General features: G+C 43.6%; 1 protein-coding gene across 1 annotated transcript in view; it reads right to left on the minus strand.

The window, feature by feature from the left end:
• CYRIB (CYFIP related Rac1 interactor B) overlaps window positions 1–16,754 on the minus strand; it is a gene marked incomplete in the record, with an annotated part of 1,384,994 nt that overhangs the window by 377,428 nt on the left and 990,812 nt on the right. The window contains 1 exon segment of the mRNA XM_044066242.1: window positions 1,438–1,515. Within this exon segment, the coding sequence (XP_043922177.1) occupies window positions 1,438–1,515 (78 nt within the window).

A 16,754-nucleotide genomic window follows, 5' to 3' on the forward strand; every position in this document is an offset into this window, starting at 1 on the left:
ATGAAAGTGTCCATCGTTTACTACATTGATCAATGTTTGTACAACAACAACGAACAGCTGTAACAAAAACAATAATTTTCCAAGGTACAGCTACCAAAATCTCTAGGGAATGGGATGTGACTGAACACACTTCTCATGCAAACAACAGCCAAGAAAAAGCTGTTTATGACACAATACTGCTTTAAAAGAATGCTGCAATTGTACAGTTATATCCAGCTGTGTGAACCAGACAATTCAAAGTCACGTTTCTTTGGTAATGGTCAACATATCACAGCCACAAAGTAATTTATGATGGGTCCTAAAATTCCACAATTGCTTACTTCAGGAAATGAAGCATGCTGACATGAGTATGGGACTTGGGGCAACATCATGATATCATTAATTCTCACATTTAACTACTACCACAGCTATAAAGATACACAATGCATATCCCAGCCTGCCTTGACACAAAGCATACATAGAAAAGGAAACCTCTACAACTCAAGTGACTCAGTGAAAGCATACTTCCACATAAGCAATGAAACATGTTTAGTAGCAAATGCTTTAGCAATGTGTCCATATTATCTGGCACAAGCTACCAGACTTCCATAGCAATATCTTCAGTACACACTAATTCACCTTGAACATCTGAATGTCCATAATTAAGCAGCATTACATTTTTAGTATATACCCATCCAGCTAAAACATGTCTTTCAACTAATTCATTCCTATCTGCAGTGCATCACTGCTACAATTTACACACACTGTTTTTGCTGTTGTTTCCGAGTAAATCGTTGAATGATTTTGAAACCAAATTGTGACATTATGTGCTTGAACCCCTCATACAAAGTTTGCTACTGAAATTACTCTAAAATAGAATTACAAGACCGCAGGACATATTAGTAAGTACATAAATATAAAGTAATAGAACAGAATATGATACAGAAAAATGAATTTTGAGAAGAAATCCCAAGAGTAATAATTCATCAACATTTTAAACCAAAGAACTACGCAAAAAAAGAAAACTTATAAAAAATAAAAATGTTTTCAAATTACACCATAAATGTGCAGAAGAAAGATTTTAAAATGTATTTGCGGTGGTGGTGCTGCGGTAGCATTGTCGCCTCACAGTTAGACATTGCCTGTTCGATTCTCAGATAGAGTCTTCTGTGTAGCGACATGCGTGAATGGGCGTTCCTTCGTTGAAGGTTGTGCGTTAGGCCCGGCAAGCCTGTACGTAAAAAAATCGACTGCCAATCATTAGCAGACCAGAGTTCCGCTGTGGTGACCCCTAACCGGGAAAAGCCGAAAGACACAAACAAACAAAAACTAACTTTGCAAAGCTACTGAAACTTTTCTGATAAACCAAACATCTCCGTTGACCATCTAAATCACCGTTATGGCTATCTGTAGGAAAATCAACAACATATCTTGCATCACTCCTTAAGTACAACTTACCGAAACATTGTTGATCCTCATCCGGCTCAGAGTTCTTCTGTAGTAACTAAAGTCATTCTGTATAGCAGGATTTGTCATCTAACAAACAAGATGCACACAGTAAGTACAGAACACAATTACAAATAGACATAAAACACCCAATTATCAGCTACAGACAGCAGTGGCAAATGTTGATAATCAAATGCATCATGCAGGCTTGCTGAGATCCAGTTTCAGGTTCGCTAAATATATGGTGTTTCTATGCAATACCGTCAAGTAATAGAATAATCTGACTTCTAATTAATTATCAATTCTTTTTTATATTTATTATAAAATGCATAGCTGTTATTTCTTTCATAACTCTAATAAACTTGTACCAATTTCTTTATATGGAAGATGAATCTTGAACTATGACTTTCTAAGGGTTCTGACACACAGCAAGTATAACTTTATATTTTTGACTGGGTTAGTCCCACAAGTCTTGTCTATTTTTAGTGGGAGACTTGAGGCGCTATTCAGACTGACTAGGGTAATGTGGCCACTGCACCAAAGAAATTCCCTACCATTTGTTGAGTGGAGGAAGGATTTTTGGGGTTGGACTAAAATGGTGGAATCCAACATCCACCAATCTAGTCTAGTGAAGAAGCGGAATTACCAACTGCGACTGTTACCATTTTGCAGAAAAAAAGGCTGAATAAAGGTGATGATGTAAATGGTCAAAGAGAAAGAACCCACCACAGTGATGGCATGGAGTGCGACAGTACAGAAGTCCCTCCTTTGATGAAAACAGCCAAGCAGATAGTCTGGTTGAAAAAAAAAAGTAATTCTTGATACAATTATTGGAGATAAAGAATAGTTGTGCAAGAACTTACCATAACCTTAGATGTCCTTCTCTTCCATGTTCCAGTATACATTACAGTGGGGGAGGTTACTGCCTGCAGCACTACCATCCAGCCAGTATACCAAAGTCTTTGCTCCTGGAGGGTATGTGTGACATCCCTTGTCACTGCCATAAACAGACGTAGGGTATAAAATTGACGTCTGCACATACCCTCTTCAGAATGAACTGCCGCATACAGAAGTACTCCTGTAGATTAAGAGGGGGTTATAACAGGGTAACCCTTTAGACTTGCAGGTAGACTAGACCCTAGGGTACTAGGTAGGCTGTATTTAGTGGGGAGACTGGGAGAGAAAATGACTGTCCCCACTGGTAAGCCAGGGTATGTTAGTCAGGTAAAGTACATGGGCAGGGTGAGGGGGACTGAATACTGCAACATGGAAGAGGACAACATTTAAGGTTATGGCAAGTTCTTGCACAACTATTCTATGCCCTTCTATTCTCATGTTGCAGTATTCACTACAGTAGGGAGAGTACCAGAGCTTTAGGTATAAGCCTGGAAGGAGGATTGGGGTCCCTAGTCGATGAGGCCCTGAAGAATTGACCTGGCAAACCCCACTGTAGCTCTGGAGGCTAGTTAGTTTGTAATTTTGGTAAAGGTGTGCACTGAAGTCCAAGTGGCAGCTTCTTAAATGGAAGCTTAGTCAATCCCTTCGAAAAAGGCAACTGAGGTGGCCACTGCCCTGGTAGACTGAGATTTGACATGACTGTGTAAGGATTTTCCAGGATAGGAATAGCACATGCCAATGGATTTAGAGATCCATGAAGAAATGGTCCATTTGGAGACTGCCTTCCCTAGAGCTCTCAGATGGAAGGAGATGAAAAGTTGGTCTGACTGCCTGATAGGTCTGGTTTTATCTAAATAGTACCTCAAGACGCCTGTGAAATTTTGTAGAGGAGGGTAGAAAATCAGTAGGTTAATGGTCTGGTTTAATGAGAGTTCATTAACCACCATAGGCATGAAGGAGGGGTTAAGTCCTGAGGGCAACTCTGTCCTTGTGAAAAATAAGATAAGGAGAGGTAGCCATAAGGGCTTCCATCTCCGATACCCTCACGGCGGAGGAGAGGGCCACTAGTAGAACTGTTTTCAGGGTGCATAGTTTTAGGGATACTGAATGTGCTGATTCAAAGGGTGGCAATGTAAGTTTTTCTAATACAAAATTCAGATCCCAAGGGGGAGGTATAGGCTTTCTGGGGGATCTGATATGAAGTACCTTTTTCAGAAAAAGCTCTACTTCCAACCTCAAAGCCAGAGAAGGTGATCTGGGCAGACAAGCAGAGATGGCAGATAAATGGACTTTTACTGAGGATTTAGTTAGTCCTGAGTGAAGTAGTTCACACAAATTGGAAAGGACCACAGGTATAAAAGTAGTCATAGGATCCTGTTTTTTCCGTTGACACCACTTGAAGTATCTGTTCCATTTAGATACACAATTTCTCCTGGTACTAGGTTTTCTGACCTCCTGCAGAACACTGAATACGTCCTCTGAGTATAGGTGTCTGTATGGGATTAGAACCCTATCACCCATAAGGTTAGTTTCAGATAGTTCACCTGGGGGTGTAGTAGGGATCCCCTGTCCTGTGTGAGCAGGTCTATTCGGTGGGGTAACCTGCGATGACTGGCCTTGGCTAGTAGGTGGAGAAGGGGAAACCAATGCTGTCTTGGCCAAAAGGGGGTTACCAACAGGATTTTGGGTTTGTCCCTCTGTATTTTCAGTAGGACTTTCCGAATCAGTGTGAAGGGAGGGAAGGCACAGAGGTACATTCTCTCCCAGAAAAGAAGGCATCCACTTGTGGATGTGGGTCCCTTGTGCAGAATCTGGGCATCTGCTTGTTCTGGGGGGAGGCAAAGAGATCTGCTTGTGGAATACCCCACCTGTGGATGAGGTCCTGGAATACCTCTCTGTGAAGCATCCATTCATGAGAGGGATGCTGAAGTTCTGCTGAGTGTGTCTGCCATAACATTCTCTGTTGAGGGAATACACACTGCTACCAGGTGAATCTGGATTGATTATGCTAGGTTCCAAATCTGGGTGGCCAGGCTGCAGATGGTAGGACTTATTATTCCCCCCTCCTTGTTTATGTACCAGGACAGTCATTGTCCATGATCACTTTCAGGGTTCCTGGATGAAGAGCGGATTTGAATGTTTGTAGGGCTAGCAGTAGTGCCCTCATTTCCTTGATGTTGATGCGGTCCTTTTGTCTTAGGATGGAACATTTACCTTGTATGGTGAATGGTTTCTGGTTTATTACTAGCACTGCATCCCACCCCAAGTCTGATGAGTCTGTGCAGTCTTGTAAGGGGGGGGCTGGAACCTGTAGGGGGGGTCCTTTGGTTGACCTTAAGTGCTGATACCCACCACCGGAGTTCCTTCTTCAGCCACTGGAGTTCCTTCTTCAGCCACTGAAGTAGGAGAAGGGGCGAGTCCAGGGGCTGGGAGTGTTGGCTCCATAATTTCTTCAGGATCCACTGAATTTTCCACATGTGGAGTCTTGCCAGATGTAACATGGGTATGAGGGATGCCACATGGCCTAACATTCTTAGGAATTCTCGAGCTGGCAGGGAGGAGTGGGTGAGGAGATTAAGTATAGACAAAGGTCTAGGATTCTTTGGCCTGGAATGAAGGCTTTCATTCTGTCTGTACTGATCCTGCATCCCAAGAAAACCAGGACTTGAGTGGGGTAAAGGTGAGACTTTTCATGTTTTATGGTAAACCCAAATTGAGTTAGGGTGGAAATCACCTATTGTAGGTGGACTAGAAGGACTTGGTGGTCTTGAAGAATAAGCAGGTCATCTAGATATGGGCATATTTGTATACCCTGTGTTCTGCAGTGAGCAATAAACAGTAGCTAGACACTTTGTGAACACTCGAGGAGCAGTGTAGAGTCCAAAGGGCAAGGCAGAGAATTGAATATGCCAAGAACCTATTGCAAGGTGGAGGAATTTCCTGTACCCTGGATGCATAGGAATGTGCACGTAAGCATCCTTCAAGTCCTGTGTGGTTATGAGTGGTAACAGCAAGGGTAAGGTAATTATTTTGAAGCTGGGTACCTTGAGAAAGAGGCTTATGAAAGATAAATCTAGAATTGGCCTCTATGAGCTTTCTTTCCTTGGTACCAAAAACATTCTGGAGTAGAAGCCTATGTTTCTTTGTGGGTACGGTATCTGTTTTCTATGGTGCCCTGAGCTAGCAGTTGTTGAATGATGGGTGGGAAAAGTTGAGCTTGGTTTGCAGGTGGTTGAGGAATACCCTGGAAGGGGGGTAACACCCACCAAGTCATGAGATATCCCCTCTGAATAATGGAGAACCCATTGTTCTGATGAAATTATCCACAAAGAGGGTAAGGAGAGGGTGAGATGAAAGGGTAGGGGGTGTTTGGGTCTAAGGGTGGTAAGACACAGTGGAGGCAGTCTGATTTGGTCATACTGACTCCAAAAGGTGGTGGTGGGAAACCTGGGAGTAGAGCTTTGCCTTGGTTCTTTACGTCCCCTCGACTGAAGAGCTGGGTGTGAGGACTGCCTTCTAACAAAGGAAGGTTTTTGTGGGTAGTTCCTATGCTACCTGGGTATAGGGGATACCAGTAAATATTTTAGGTTTGGAAGTTCTTTTCCCCTTTCTTGAAGGGATTTGAGAAGCTCTGCTGAGGCTTGGCCAAACAGAGTTTTATTGTCCAGTGGTGCGTCAAGCAATTTTGTTTGTACATCCATAGGGAGTGGTTGTAGTCTCACCTGGAAATATAGTCTTAAAACTGAGCTTGATGCAGCATATTTTGATGAGGCTTCCACAACATCCTAACTGCACTTGGAGTGCCTAGTAACTTGGGATGTTGTGGAAAGTAGGGTGTTAATGTGGTCTTAAATGAGAGAGTCAGAAGCCTCAGACAGGAGGGTAGAAGGTTTGGAGATGGTGTCCAGGACATAACTAGCCATATGTGTTTGGTAGTTGAGAGCTCTTATAGCCAGAGTAGAGGAGGTATACACTTTCCCCTAGTCTGTCCATGAATGTGCTGTCTTTATCAGTCAGGTAGAGAGCAGCAGAAGGCAACTGTCTGGATGTTTTGTCAGCAGAGACTGCAATAACTTCTGGGTCTGCTGGAGGGTTTTTAAAAAGGAACTGGGTGTCCTGAGGGACCTTATAGAAACAGTCCGGACATTTTGAGGTTGGTGGTTGAGAGTCTGGGGAATAAGCAGCAGCTAAGAAGGCATCCTGGAAAGCAGGTAACAAGGGGGACACTATTTGAAGTAGGTCAAAGTACCTTTTCTTGGTGTCAGATACTTCTGATGCCTGCCACTTCAAATGTTCCTTCATGAGGGAGATTGTCTCTCCAACGGTGAACTCTTCCCCTGGGGACTCAGGAGTAAGGGAGTCCTCCTCCTCTAGGGTAATGTAATCCTTGGGGGAGTCTATTTGCGACTCATAAGTAATAGATTCCTCTGAAGAGTAGTCTTCCTCTGATACCTCTAAAGGTGGCCGAGGAGAGGGAGCAGATGGTAACTGTTGTGTCTGCAGGGACTGGAATGCCTTAAAAAGACTTTGTGAAAATACTTCCCATCCAGGAACCGGCTTAGTTTTTGTTTTTTCTTCAAGGAGGTAACCAGTGGAGAAAGAATCTGAGCAGACGTCTGAGTGGAAGTGCAGGAGCAGGGCCCTCTGACTGAATGAAACTTGGTTTCCCTCCACCATCAGGAGCTAATGGCTGATTAGCCTCAGTGGATGTACTTAAAGTTTCTGCCATCCCAGCTTCCACTGAGGTTTCCGGGGCTGGCTTGGAAACAGAGGTCTAAGAAGATCCCAGATTTTCATCAGCCTCAAGAATCTGATGCCTGAGGTGCAGCATGGGATTCTGGCCTGATTTTCTTGGCCTTCTTCCTCTGCGGCTCAGTGGACGGACCTACTCCACCTTCCATAACACATCCAGACAGCTGCAAAGTGTTTTTGGGACAAAAAATTTGCAGATGGGGCAGGACGTATGGTCATGGGCCTCACCTAAACAAAATATGCACTTTTATTGCATGTACTTGTGAGGAATTTGTCTCCCACAAACAATTCCCCTTTCTAGATCATATGTACATCTTAACAGTAATCAAAAGACAAAGAAAAACCCAACAGGGCACTTATCTGTACTGGTAGATTGAAGCGGTCATCTGGTCTGGAGCAGTAGCTTTAACCAGTCGTTGGAAAAATAGTGATCTGCTTTCAGAACTGGCAAACAGGAATTCAAAGTTCACTGCAGCAGAAAAATTCTGAAGAGGATACGTGCAGACGTCACTTTTATACCCTACATCGGTTAAGGGCCCTGACAAGGGATGTCACACATACCCTCAAGGAGCAAAGACTTTGGTATAATGGCCGGATGGCGGCACTGCAGGCAGCAACCTCCCTACTGTAATGAATACTGCAACATGAGAATAGAAGGACATCATGCAGATGTGTGATGACACAAAGGTCTGTCAAAGAAATGAGAAGAGCAACAAATGAGTAAAGACAATGACACACAAGACATGTAATTATATTATAGTTGCTGCTGAATATGAAATGAAACTGCAACAGCATCTGGATATAAAATGGAGATAAGTTGTGAGAATAAGAAAGAACACTGCAGTAAACAGAAACATGTAGGACAAATTAAATACACTGTGGGTTATAAAGCTTCAGAAATTCATTCCCTGATTCATTTAAGGAGTGAAAGATTTTTGCAACTTGAAATAAGGCTGGTGAATTCTGCTCATGGAATGCATATGTTTTTACAAGTATAGATGTGATTAAGAAGAACGCAACTATATAGATTTGAACTGATAAAGCTGCAGACTGAACTCAAATAATTTTAAGCCATTATATGTGAAGGTTGGAAGCTTTAGAGAGTTTGTGGATGAATGTGACTTACAGATTATCCAGTATCTACTTCCCAAAGCATTTTCTATAATTATGAATGGAAGGAGGACAAAGTACAGTTTTGTACCTACCATAAATGTAGATGTCCGATAGATATGCAACTGCAGTCATAACATATGGGTTGTCCTGCCTCAGGCAGCCCTCGGTCGGCCGGATTCCAAAGTCTGGGTCCGACGTCGGCTGATGTCGCATTTCTCTCTGACGTCAGAGCGGCTGGAGTATATAAGCATCAGCCAACGCCATATTCTTCAGTGTTGCTTGCCCCAGATGCCAGGTGCCCCCCAAGGAAGGCTAAAATCAAATTTGTAAAACAAAAATAGGTTTCCAGACAAATAAGTAAGCAGTAAACAGACACACCATAACAGATATCCCCAGCTAAGAATAACAGGGAGAGGAGTGGACCCAAGGCATAGAGGGGAAGGAGGGAGGGAAAACCGGACTGCAGTTGCATATCTATCGGACATCTACATTTATGGTAGGTACAAAACTGTACTATGTCCTTCAAGAATGCAACTGCAGTCATAACATATGGGTTGAATACCATAGCTTAGCTGGGGGAGGTGGTATGCTCTAGGAAAAGGATGGTGTAGCTAGCAATCCCTGCAGGACTGCCGAAGCAAAGCCTGCTCTGGATCTGGAAAATAAAGGAAGGTTGTAGTGTTTGGAAAATGTATGCAGGGAGCTCCATGTAGCAGCTTCTAGAATATCCTTTGTAGGCACCCCTCTTAAGAAGGCTGTGGAGGTGGCTGTAGCTCTGGTAGAGTGTGGTCTGATATTGGCTGGCACACACTTTCCATGGAAGGAATAACAATATCTGATGCAATGTCCAATCCATTTTGAAATTGTCTGTTTGGAAATTGCTTTTCCCTGTACTACAGGAGCGTAAGCTACAAATAGCTGGTCGGACTTCCTACTGATCTTGGTTCTGTCTAGATGGTAGCGAAGTTGTCTATGTATGTCCAAGATATGCAACAGTCTTTCCCCTTTGTTTTCAGGATTGGGGAAGAAAGTAGGCAGGTGAATTGCCTGATTTAGAGAGACCTTAGATACCACTTTTGGCAGAAAGGAAGGACTGGTTCGTAAGGAGACCCTGTCTCGGTGGAAGATTATGGAGGGTGGTATTGCCATTAGTGCCTGTAATTCTGAAATCCTTCTAGCTGAGGTAATGGCCAGCAGGAAAGCTGTCTTCCAGGACAGAAATTGTAAATCCGCTGAAGCTGCTGGCTCGAGGGGAGGTAGAGTCAATTTTTCTAACACAAAGTTGAGATCCCAAGCTGGTACTGGTGCCTTTCTTGGAGGTTTTATATTCTTGATCCCTCTAAGAAATTGCCTTAGCAAAGAATGTGAGAACATAGGTGGGTCAGTGTTGTATCTAGCCGAGATAGCTGAAGCATGTATTTTTATGGAAGAGTATGAAAGTCCCTTATTTAGCAATTCTGCCAAGTACTCCAGAATGAGTGGAATGCTCAGTACTGATGCATCTTGACCCTTGTTGGTATTCCAAATGCTGAAGCGCTTCCATTTGGCTGAGTAAGCCCTTCTGGTGGATGGTCTGCGGGCTTCTGTTAGTATCTGCTGAACTTCCTTGGAGAGAGATAAATTGTGGTTATTTATGTGATCTTCCAAGCTGTTAGCTGTAGAGTCTGGAGGTTGGGATGAGCTGTCCTGAAGTTGTGTTGAGTCAACAGTTGAGGCCATTTGGGAAGGGCCCACGGTTTGTTGTGACATATGCTCCGTAGTAGTGGGTACCAGTGTTGTCTCGGCCAGTTCGGAGCTATTAGGATTCCCTTTGGCTGCTCTGCTTTGATCTTTAGTAACACTGTGGTCATCAGTGGCAGAGGTGGAAATGCATAGATGACTAGGGAGCTCCACTTGAATGAGAGAGCATCTATCTTCCATGCTTGTGGATGATTTGCCCTTGAGCAGAACTTTTGTAGCTGATGATTGAGTTGGGAGGCAAATAGGTCTACGTTTGGCCTGCCCCATGCCGAGGTTAGTTGTGCAAAGATGTCTGGATGTAACCTCCATTCGTGTGGGTCTAGGAAATTCCTGCTTAGACTGTCTGCCAGAACATTGTCTCTGCCTGGAACAAATTAGGACTGTAGCTGTATGTTCAGACTCAGTGATTTTTCCCAAAGATTCATTGTTAGCCTGCAAAGGGGGTAAGAGTGAGTACCCCTGCTTGTTTATGTACCACATCACAGTGGTGTTGTATGTCCTTATTAGAAGGTGGCCTTGATGAAGTTGAAGTCCAAAGGCCTCGATGGCATGCATTACTGCCAGCATTTCTTTTTGGTTGATATGCAGATGTTCTTCCTTTGGGTTCCATTGCCCTTGAATACATCTGCCGTCCATGTGCGCCCCCCATCCATGGTCTGAGGCGTCTGTGGTAATGGTCTGTGTTGTCTGAGGTTTTTTGAACGGCATGCCTGTATCTGACTGACTTGCTGAGGCCCACCATAGAAATTCCTTTTGAAGACATGGAATGAGTGGGATAATTGCTTCTAGGTTGTTGTTGTGCTGAGACCATAAGCTCTTTAGATACCATTGAAGTTTTCTCATGTGTAGTCTTGCTAGTGAGACCAGGAGAATGCAAGATGCCATGAACCCCAGGGCCTGTAGGAATCTCCTTGCAGTCATCTGGGAGAGGTTTGCTAAACTTTTGAAGTAATGAGTTAACTGCTCTTGCTTGTCTTCTGTCAAGTAGGCCATTTGAGAGGCTGTGTCTAGTTTGGCTCCTAAAAAAGTTATTTGCTGGGATGGTAGAAGTCTTGACTTTTGAAAGTTGACTGTGTATCCCAAAGCCTGTAGCAAGTGTATGACATAATTCAAGTTTTTTGTCAAGGTTAGTTCGTTGTCCGCTTGTATGAGGCAATCGTCCAGGTAGGGGTAGATTTGAATCCCTGGAGTCTGCAATGAGCAATTACTGATGCCAGGCATTTCGTGAATACTCTGGGCGCAGTAGATAAGCCAAAAGGCAATGCTGAGAATTGATAATGCTCTGGCCCTGCAAGAAATCTGAGGTATCTTCTGCAGCTGTGTCTGATAGGGACATGCAGGTATGCCTCCTTGAGGTCCAGAGTAATCAGCCAAGACCCCTTGCCCAGCATGGGAAGGAGCTGCTGTAAGGTCAGCATTTTGAACTTTGGTACTATGAGAAAAGTGTTTAAAGCGGACAAGTCCAGTATCGGTCTCCATTGATTTTGTTTTCTTGGAACAAGGAACAGTCTTGAGTAAAACCCCTGACCTTGTTCTTGTCGAGGCAATTTTTCTATTGCTTTGATCTGAGCCAGCAGAGAAATTTGCTTGATAGCCTCTGCCTTTTGATTTTGTGGAAGATTTGGCATGCCTTGTTTTCTTGGTAAGGTATGAAAATAGAACCTGTAACCATGATCTATAATGTCCAATATCCATTTGTCTTTTATCAGTTTGTGCCAATTTTCTGAGAACAGAGATAACTTTCCTCCCAAAGGGGCTTGTTTTTGCTCCTTGGTCGTGAAGTTAGAGTCAAGTCATTGAGATTGCCCCTGAGTGACAGGGGAAACCCCTGTGTCACCTCTTTGGTTTGTTGGTTGCCATTGGCGTCCCCTGTAGGATCCTCTATATTGCCCTCTGCCACGGGCACGCCTGTTCTTGCCCCTTTGAAATTTTTCAGTATTTGGGAATGACCATTTTTTAGAAGGCCAGTTCCTGCTGAACCTGGGGGGCTGAACCTGGAGAAAATCTTTGACTGTCTGAACTAACTTGGCTTTTTCTTCAATGGTCTTTAACACATCTTTAGCATTATCACCAAAAAGTTTGTTCTTTTCCAAGGGAGCATCCAGTAGCTTTGCCTTAACATGATCAGGTAAGGGTTGCTCTTTTAACCATGCATGTCTATGAATGACCGCTCCTGTCATAGCTGCCCTACATGAAGCTTCCAATGCATCATATCCACACTGCAGAAAATGATTACTAACCTGCTGAGAGTTATGGACAGCCTCCTGCAAAGACTTCCTATCTAAAGGGTCAGGAGAGGCTAATTTTTTCTGTAAATCATCCAACAGGGAATCCTGATATTGAAACATATGAAACAGACAATTGAGAGCTCTCATAGTTAAGGTAGTACAGGTGTAAACCTTCTTCCCCCATTTCTCTAAGGACCTTGCCTCTCTGTCGGAAGGCAAAGGATTTTTGGAAGTGGTAGCAGAAACCCCCTTAGGCCCCTGGGAAATAGTTTCTAAGTCTACAGCATGGGCCCTAAAGAAATGAGAATGGGTTTCAGGGACCCTATAGTATCTGTCAGGCTTGACAGGAGCCGGAGGCAGAGAATCAGGGGTAGCACTGGAGTCAGAGTAAAGGTCATCCAACACATCAAGCAGAGGAAGAATAGCTAAGGGTCTGTGTTGGTGTTGTGGCTTAAGGAAAGTTCGAAGGCGCTTCCTGGAATCAGAAAATTCCTGACCTTGCCACTGGAAATGCTCCCTCATGGAATGCAGAACTTCCCCAAAAGAAATATCCTCAGGAGGAGAGGCCGAAGGAATGGAGTCCTTTGCATCCGAATCCTCGAAAGTCTGAAAAGGGGGTTCCTGGGATTCAGAAAGCACAGAGTCCCCAGAAACTTCATCTGAAGAAAGGGGGTCAGGTGGTTCAACCCTGGGCCTATTATCAGGAGGAGGCTGGGATCCTCTCTCAGGATGGGCCTGGGAGCCTCTGATCATAGAAATTACATCTGCGGCCAAGGACATGATTTGGGCTTCAGGGTTAGGCTGAGGCAAGGTTTTAGCAGAGTGATGCTTGGCCTGGCTTGCTGCCTTGGAACGTGTGTAGGCCTTGATAGACATAGACATGGGAGGCCTGGCAGCCCCACGTGCAGGAGTAACCTTATCCACAGCAATGGTCTCGGGCATTTCCTCGGTTACAGTATCCGGAGGAAAATCAATAATTGGCGGTGTGGCCTCCGGTGTCGGAGGTATCGGTAGTGCAGTGTCTTCGGTTCCAAGCGGTGGAATAACCGCCTCAGAGGGAACCGGGGCACTAGCGGTAAGTTTTGGCGTGGAGTCGGAGGAAGTCGCGGGCCGAGGAGGTCGGTCCCGGTCTTTCCGTTTTTTAGAAATATGTGTAGCCGGTTGTTCCGACAGCATAACGTAAGCAAACTTTTCGCCAAAAAAGTCTTCAGCGAACTCCGCCCAGCACCTGAGTGCGCTTACTGAAGCGAGTACAGGCGGCACAGGCCGAGACGTCGTGGTCTGGGCCAAGGCAAGGGAGGCAGTAAGAATGGAAATCCTTATGAGGTATTTGTTTACCACAAGACAAACAATTATTTACTTTTTCAGTTAATTCTGACATCGGCTGAGGCAAGAAAAGGTCCCCAACGGGGTACTTGAATTTTTGATGTCTTCGGTTTCGAAGAATGCAGGAGCTGACCGACCGGTACTTGCGAACTGCTTCTGCTTTGGGCACCGCGCGGCAAGAAAGACTGAAGAAGATGGCGTCGGCTGATGCTTATATACCGACGTCGGACCCAGACTTTGGAATCCGGCCGACCGAGGGCTGCCTGAGGCAGGACAACCCATATGTTAGGACTGCAGTTGCATTCTTGAAGGACATCAGTAAGATAAAGGGGAAACAATTATCAGAGATGAACCACATTAAACCGATTGTGATAGGAGATAATGTAGTCAATGTGGTGGAAATGGACATTCTTTAAAAAGCTGCAAAATAAAATGTACATGGTATCTGAAAGAACTGTAAATTCACAATACGGGTGAGAAACAGGGAGAAGAGAATGAAGAGATGCGAAATGAAGCAGATTACATTTGTACCGTTTTTAAAAGAAAATAGTGTCTGAGGGAGGGGAATTTTTTTCTGGAGATAAAGCTGAATCTGACAGTAAAAAGAAAGAAATGCAGCTAAAATGTGAAAGTCAGAAAAAGGAAAATGAAGGGGGTGTTAAAGATGGAAAGGGTCATTTATATTTACAACTGAGAAGATAAACAGTATTAACAGTGAATTGTGAAGATCTGCATTGAATTAACAGTGTAATGGTTTGAAAGAGGATTTTATGCATTTGCTAAATGCAAAATATTTAAATGAAAATCAAAAGTTTCAGTTAAAAAAACATTCATGGAAATTATGAGATTTGGAGTGCAGGGCTTTGCTTAATAATAATGGAGAGCAAGGATGTTAGATGGTGTAATACGCATGTCAGGGAGAATCTTGAGAGTATATTGTAACATTAAAAAAAAAGTTATGTACTCACCATAATGTTCCGTCTGTGTTTCTCATATTCATTCTTCCTCAACTGTTAGGTACGGATCTGAATCTCGGATCTAACTCAGCCATTACTACAGCTCATGGTAACCAAAAAGCTCTCAAGTTAATCCCTTACCCATAATGCACCAACCCCTAACATACCCGAGATCCTGTTTGCTTATTTACCTAAAGTAATACCTGCTAATGTATATACATGTATATATAAATCCTACAGAAGGAACTATATCTGGAGCTCAGCATGGACGACAGTGGTGTCCTTACAATATCTGGTTCTTTCAGAAATCTGCTGTGAAGGACTGAGAGGTTGGTGGGCAGGAAGCAGAGGAAGAATGAAAACGGAACACACAGATGAACACTATGGTGAGCACATAACTTCTCTATCTGATGTCAATTTTCATTCTATCCTCCACTGTGGGGACAGAGTCCCACTTATCTAAAATTCTAAGTGGACTCTAAGGAAGGATATTCCTGAGGACAGTTGAGCCAAAGGCTGCTCTGCCCCCTCCAGACTGGATCCAGTTTGTAATGAGTGATAAAGGTAAGAGGTTTGGCCCAGGTTGCAAGCCGTACATGTCTTCCATAAAAGCCCTAGACAGAAATACTGAAGAGGTTGCTATGAATCTAGTTGCATGGGCTCTTAAAGGTTTTGGTAAGGTTAGGCCCAACTTGTTGCAGATAAAAGAAATGCAATTCGTCAGCCATCTGCAAGAGTTACTTCTGTAACTGGTTTGTCCAATGTCAAATCTGCAAAGGAAACAAATAATTGATCTATCTTCCTGATTTCTTTTGTCCTATGCAAGTAGAAATGTAATTGTCTGTGAACATACAATAAATGCAACATGCATTCACCTTTGTTTGCAACTTTAGGAAAGAATACTGGCAAATTAATGGAATGATTGATTATGGATTATGATACTTACCTTAGGAAGGAAAGACGCATTGGTACATAACATGAGGATTAGATGACCATACTTGAAGCTCTGAAATTCTTCTAGCACAGGTAATGGCCACTACAAAGATAGTTTTCCATGTCAGGAACTTAAGATCACATTAATCTGCTGGTTCAAAGAGGGACAGAATTAAGGCCTGTAGTACTAAGTTCAAATCCCACGGTGGAGTAGGATGCAGCAGAAAATACTCTCTTTGCTACCTCAAAGACAGACCACTTCGGAAAGAAGGAAGACCTCGGCCCTGAGGAAGCAGGCTTCCGGACTTGTAACTCCCTCTGCCCCAAAAGTAACCCCCTGAGGAGGAAGTGGGAGCTGAGCTATCCAGTGCTGAAACACTCAGATGCAGAGATGGCTCTGGAACCCTCTCAGTTGACACCAATCCCTCGGACTCGAAAAGGAAGCTTCAGCTCAGAGTCAATCAGATCCAAAGATGTCGGAGCCGGTACACTCAGTGCAACCTTCCGATCCAAAGATAAGGTTATCTTCGAATACAAGTCAGATGCAACTGGAAGGTTCAGATCCAGGGACTATGAAGCAACTGGAGAATCAGAGAAGGAGCAAGTAGTGGTGGAGTGGTAGGAGGATGGGCTTCTTGACCTAAGGGGGTAAGGGCTGGTAAAACCCATGTGAATCTGTGCAAAAAGAAACTTCATCATTCTGTCCACATCCTCCTCAGTCAAACTCCTGGATGAACGAAACAAGGGAAGGTGACTTGGATCAGCGCCTTTCCAAACAAGGGGAGGAGAACCCAGAAAGGCACTGGATTGTATGCTGGGGAACATTTAGTCCTAGGGAAGATTATTGGATCTGAAGCAGTCAGATCTGTAGGTTTCTTCATTGAATCAGAGGATGTAGGATCCACTAATTTCTTCTTTTTCTGATCCGAAGGACAGTGGCTCTGAGATGTTTTCAGATCCGATCTTGATCTCTTCCCTGATGGCTCAGAAGATAGAGTAGAGGAAGTAGATGATTTAGGAGACTTGGCTAAGGACTCCTTAGTTTTAATTATGGAGGACTGAGACCCAGAAATAGCTTCACCAAAAGAAGATGGCAGTAAACCTCTTAGAATAAGATTATTCTTTCTATCCACAACAGCCCTAAGATTGAAATGTTACAAATTAAACAATCCTCCTGTAGATGTTGAAGGCCCAAACAGTAGATGCATAGATTATGAGTGTCTGAAGGAGGCAATTTGTGCCAACATTTCAGACATTTTTTAAAACTGGAAGGTGCTTTTTCAGACACGCCGGCGACAAAGTAAAAACAGAAAGGAAAGAAGAAAAAATTTAATACCAACAATGGTAATAAAACTTTTGGAAGGGTGCTATTTTCAAAGACAAC

Source organism: Protopterus annectens, chromosome 3.part1, assembly GCF_019279795.1.
Source record: "Protopterus annectens isolate FY-2018-M chromosome 3.part1, PAN1.0, whole genome shotgun sequence".
Lineage (NCBI taxonomy): Eukaryota > Metazoa > Chordata > Ceratodontiformes > Protopteridae > Protopterus > Protopterus annectens.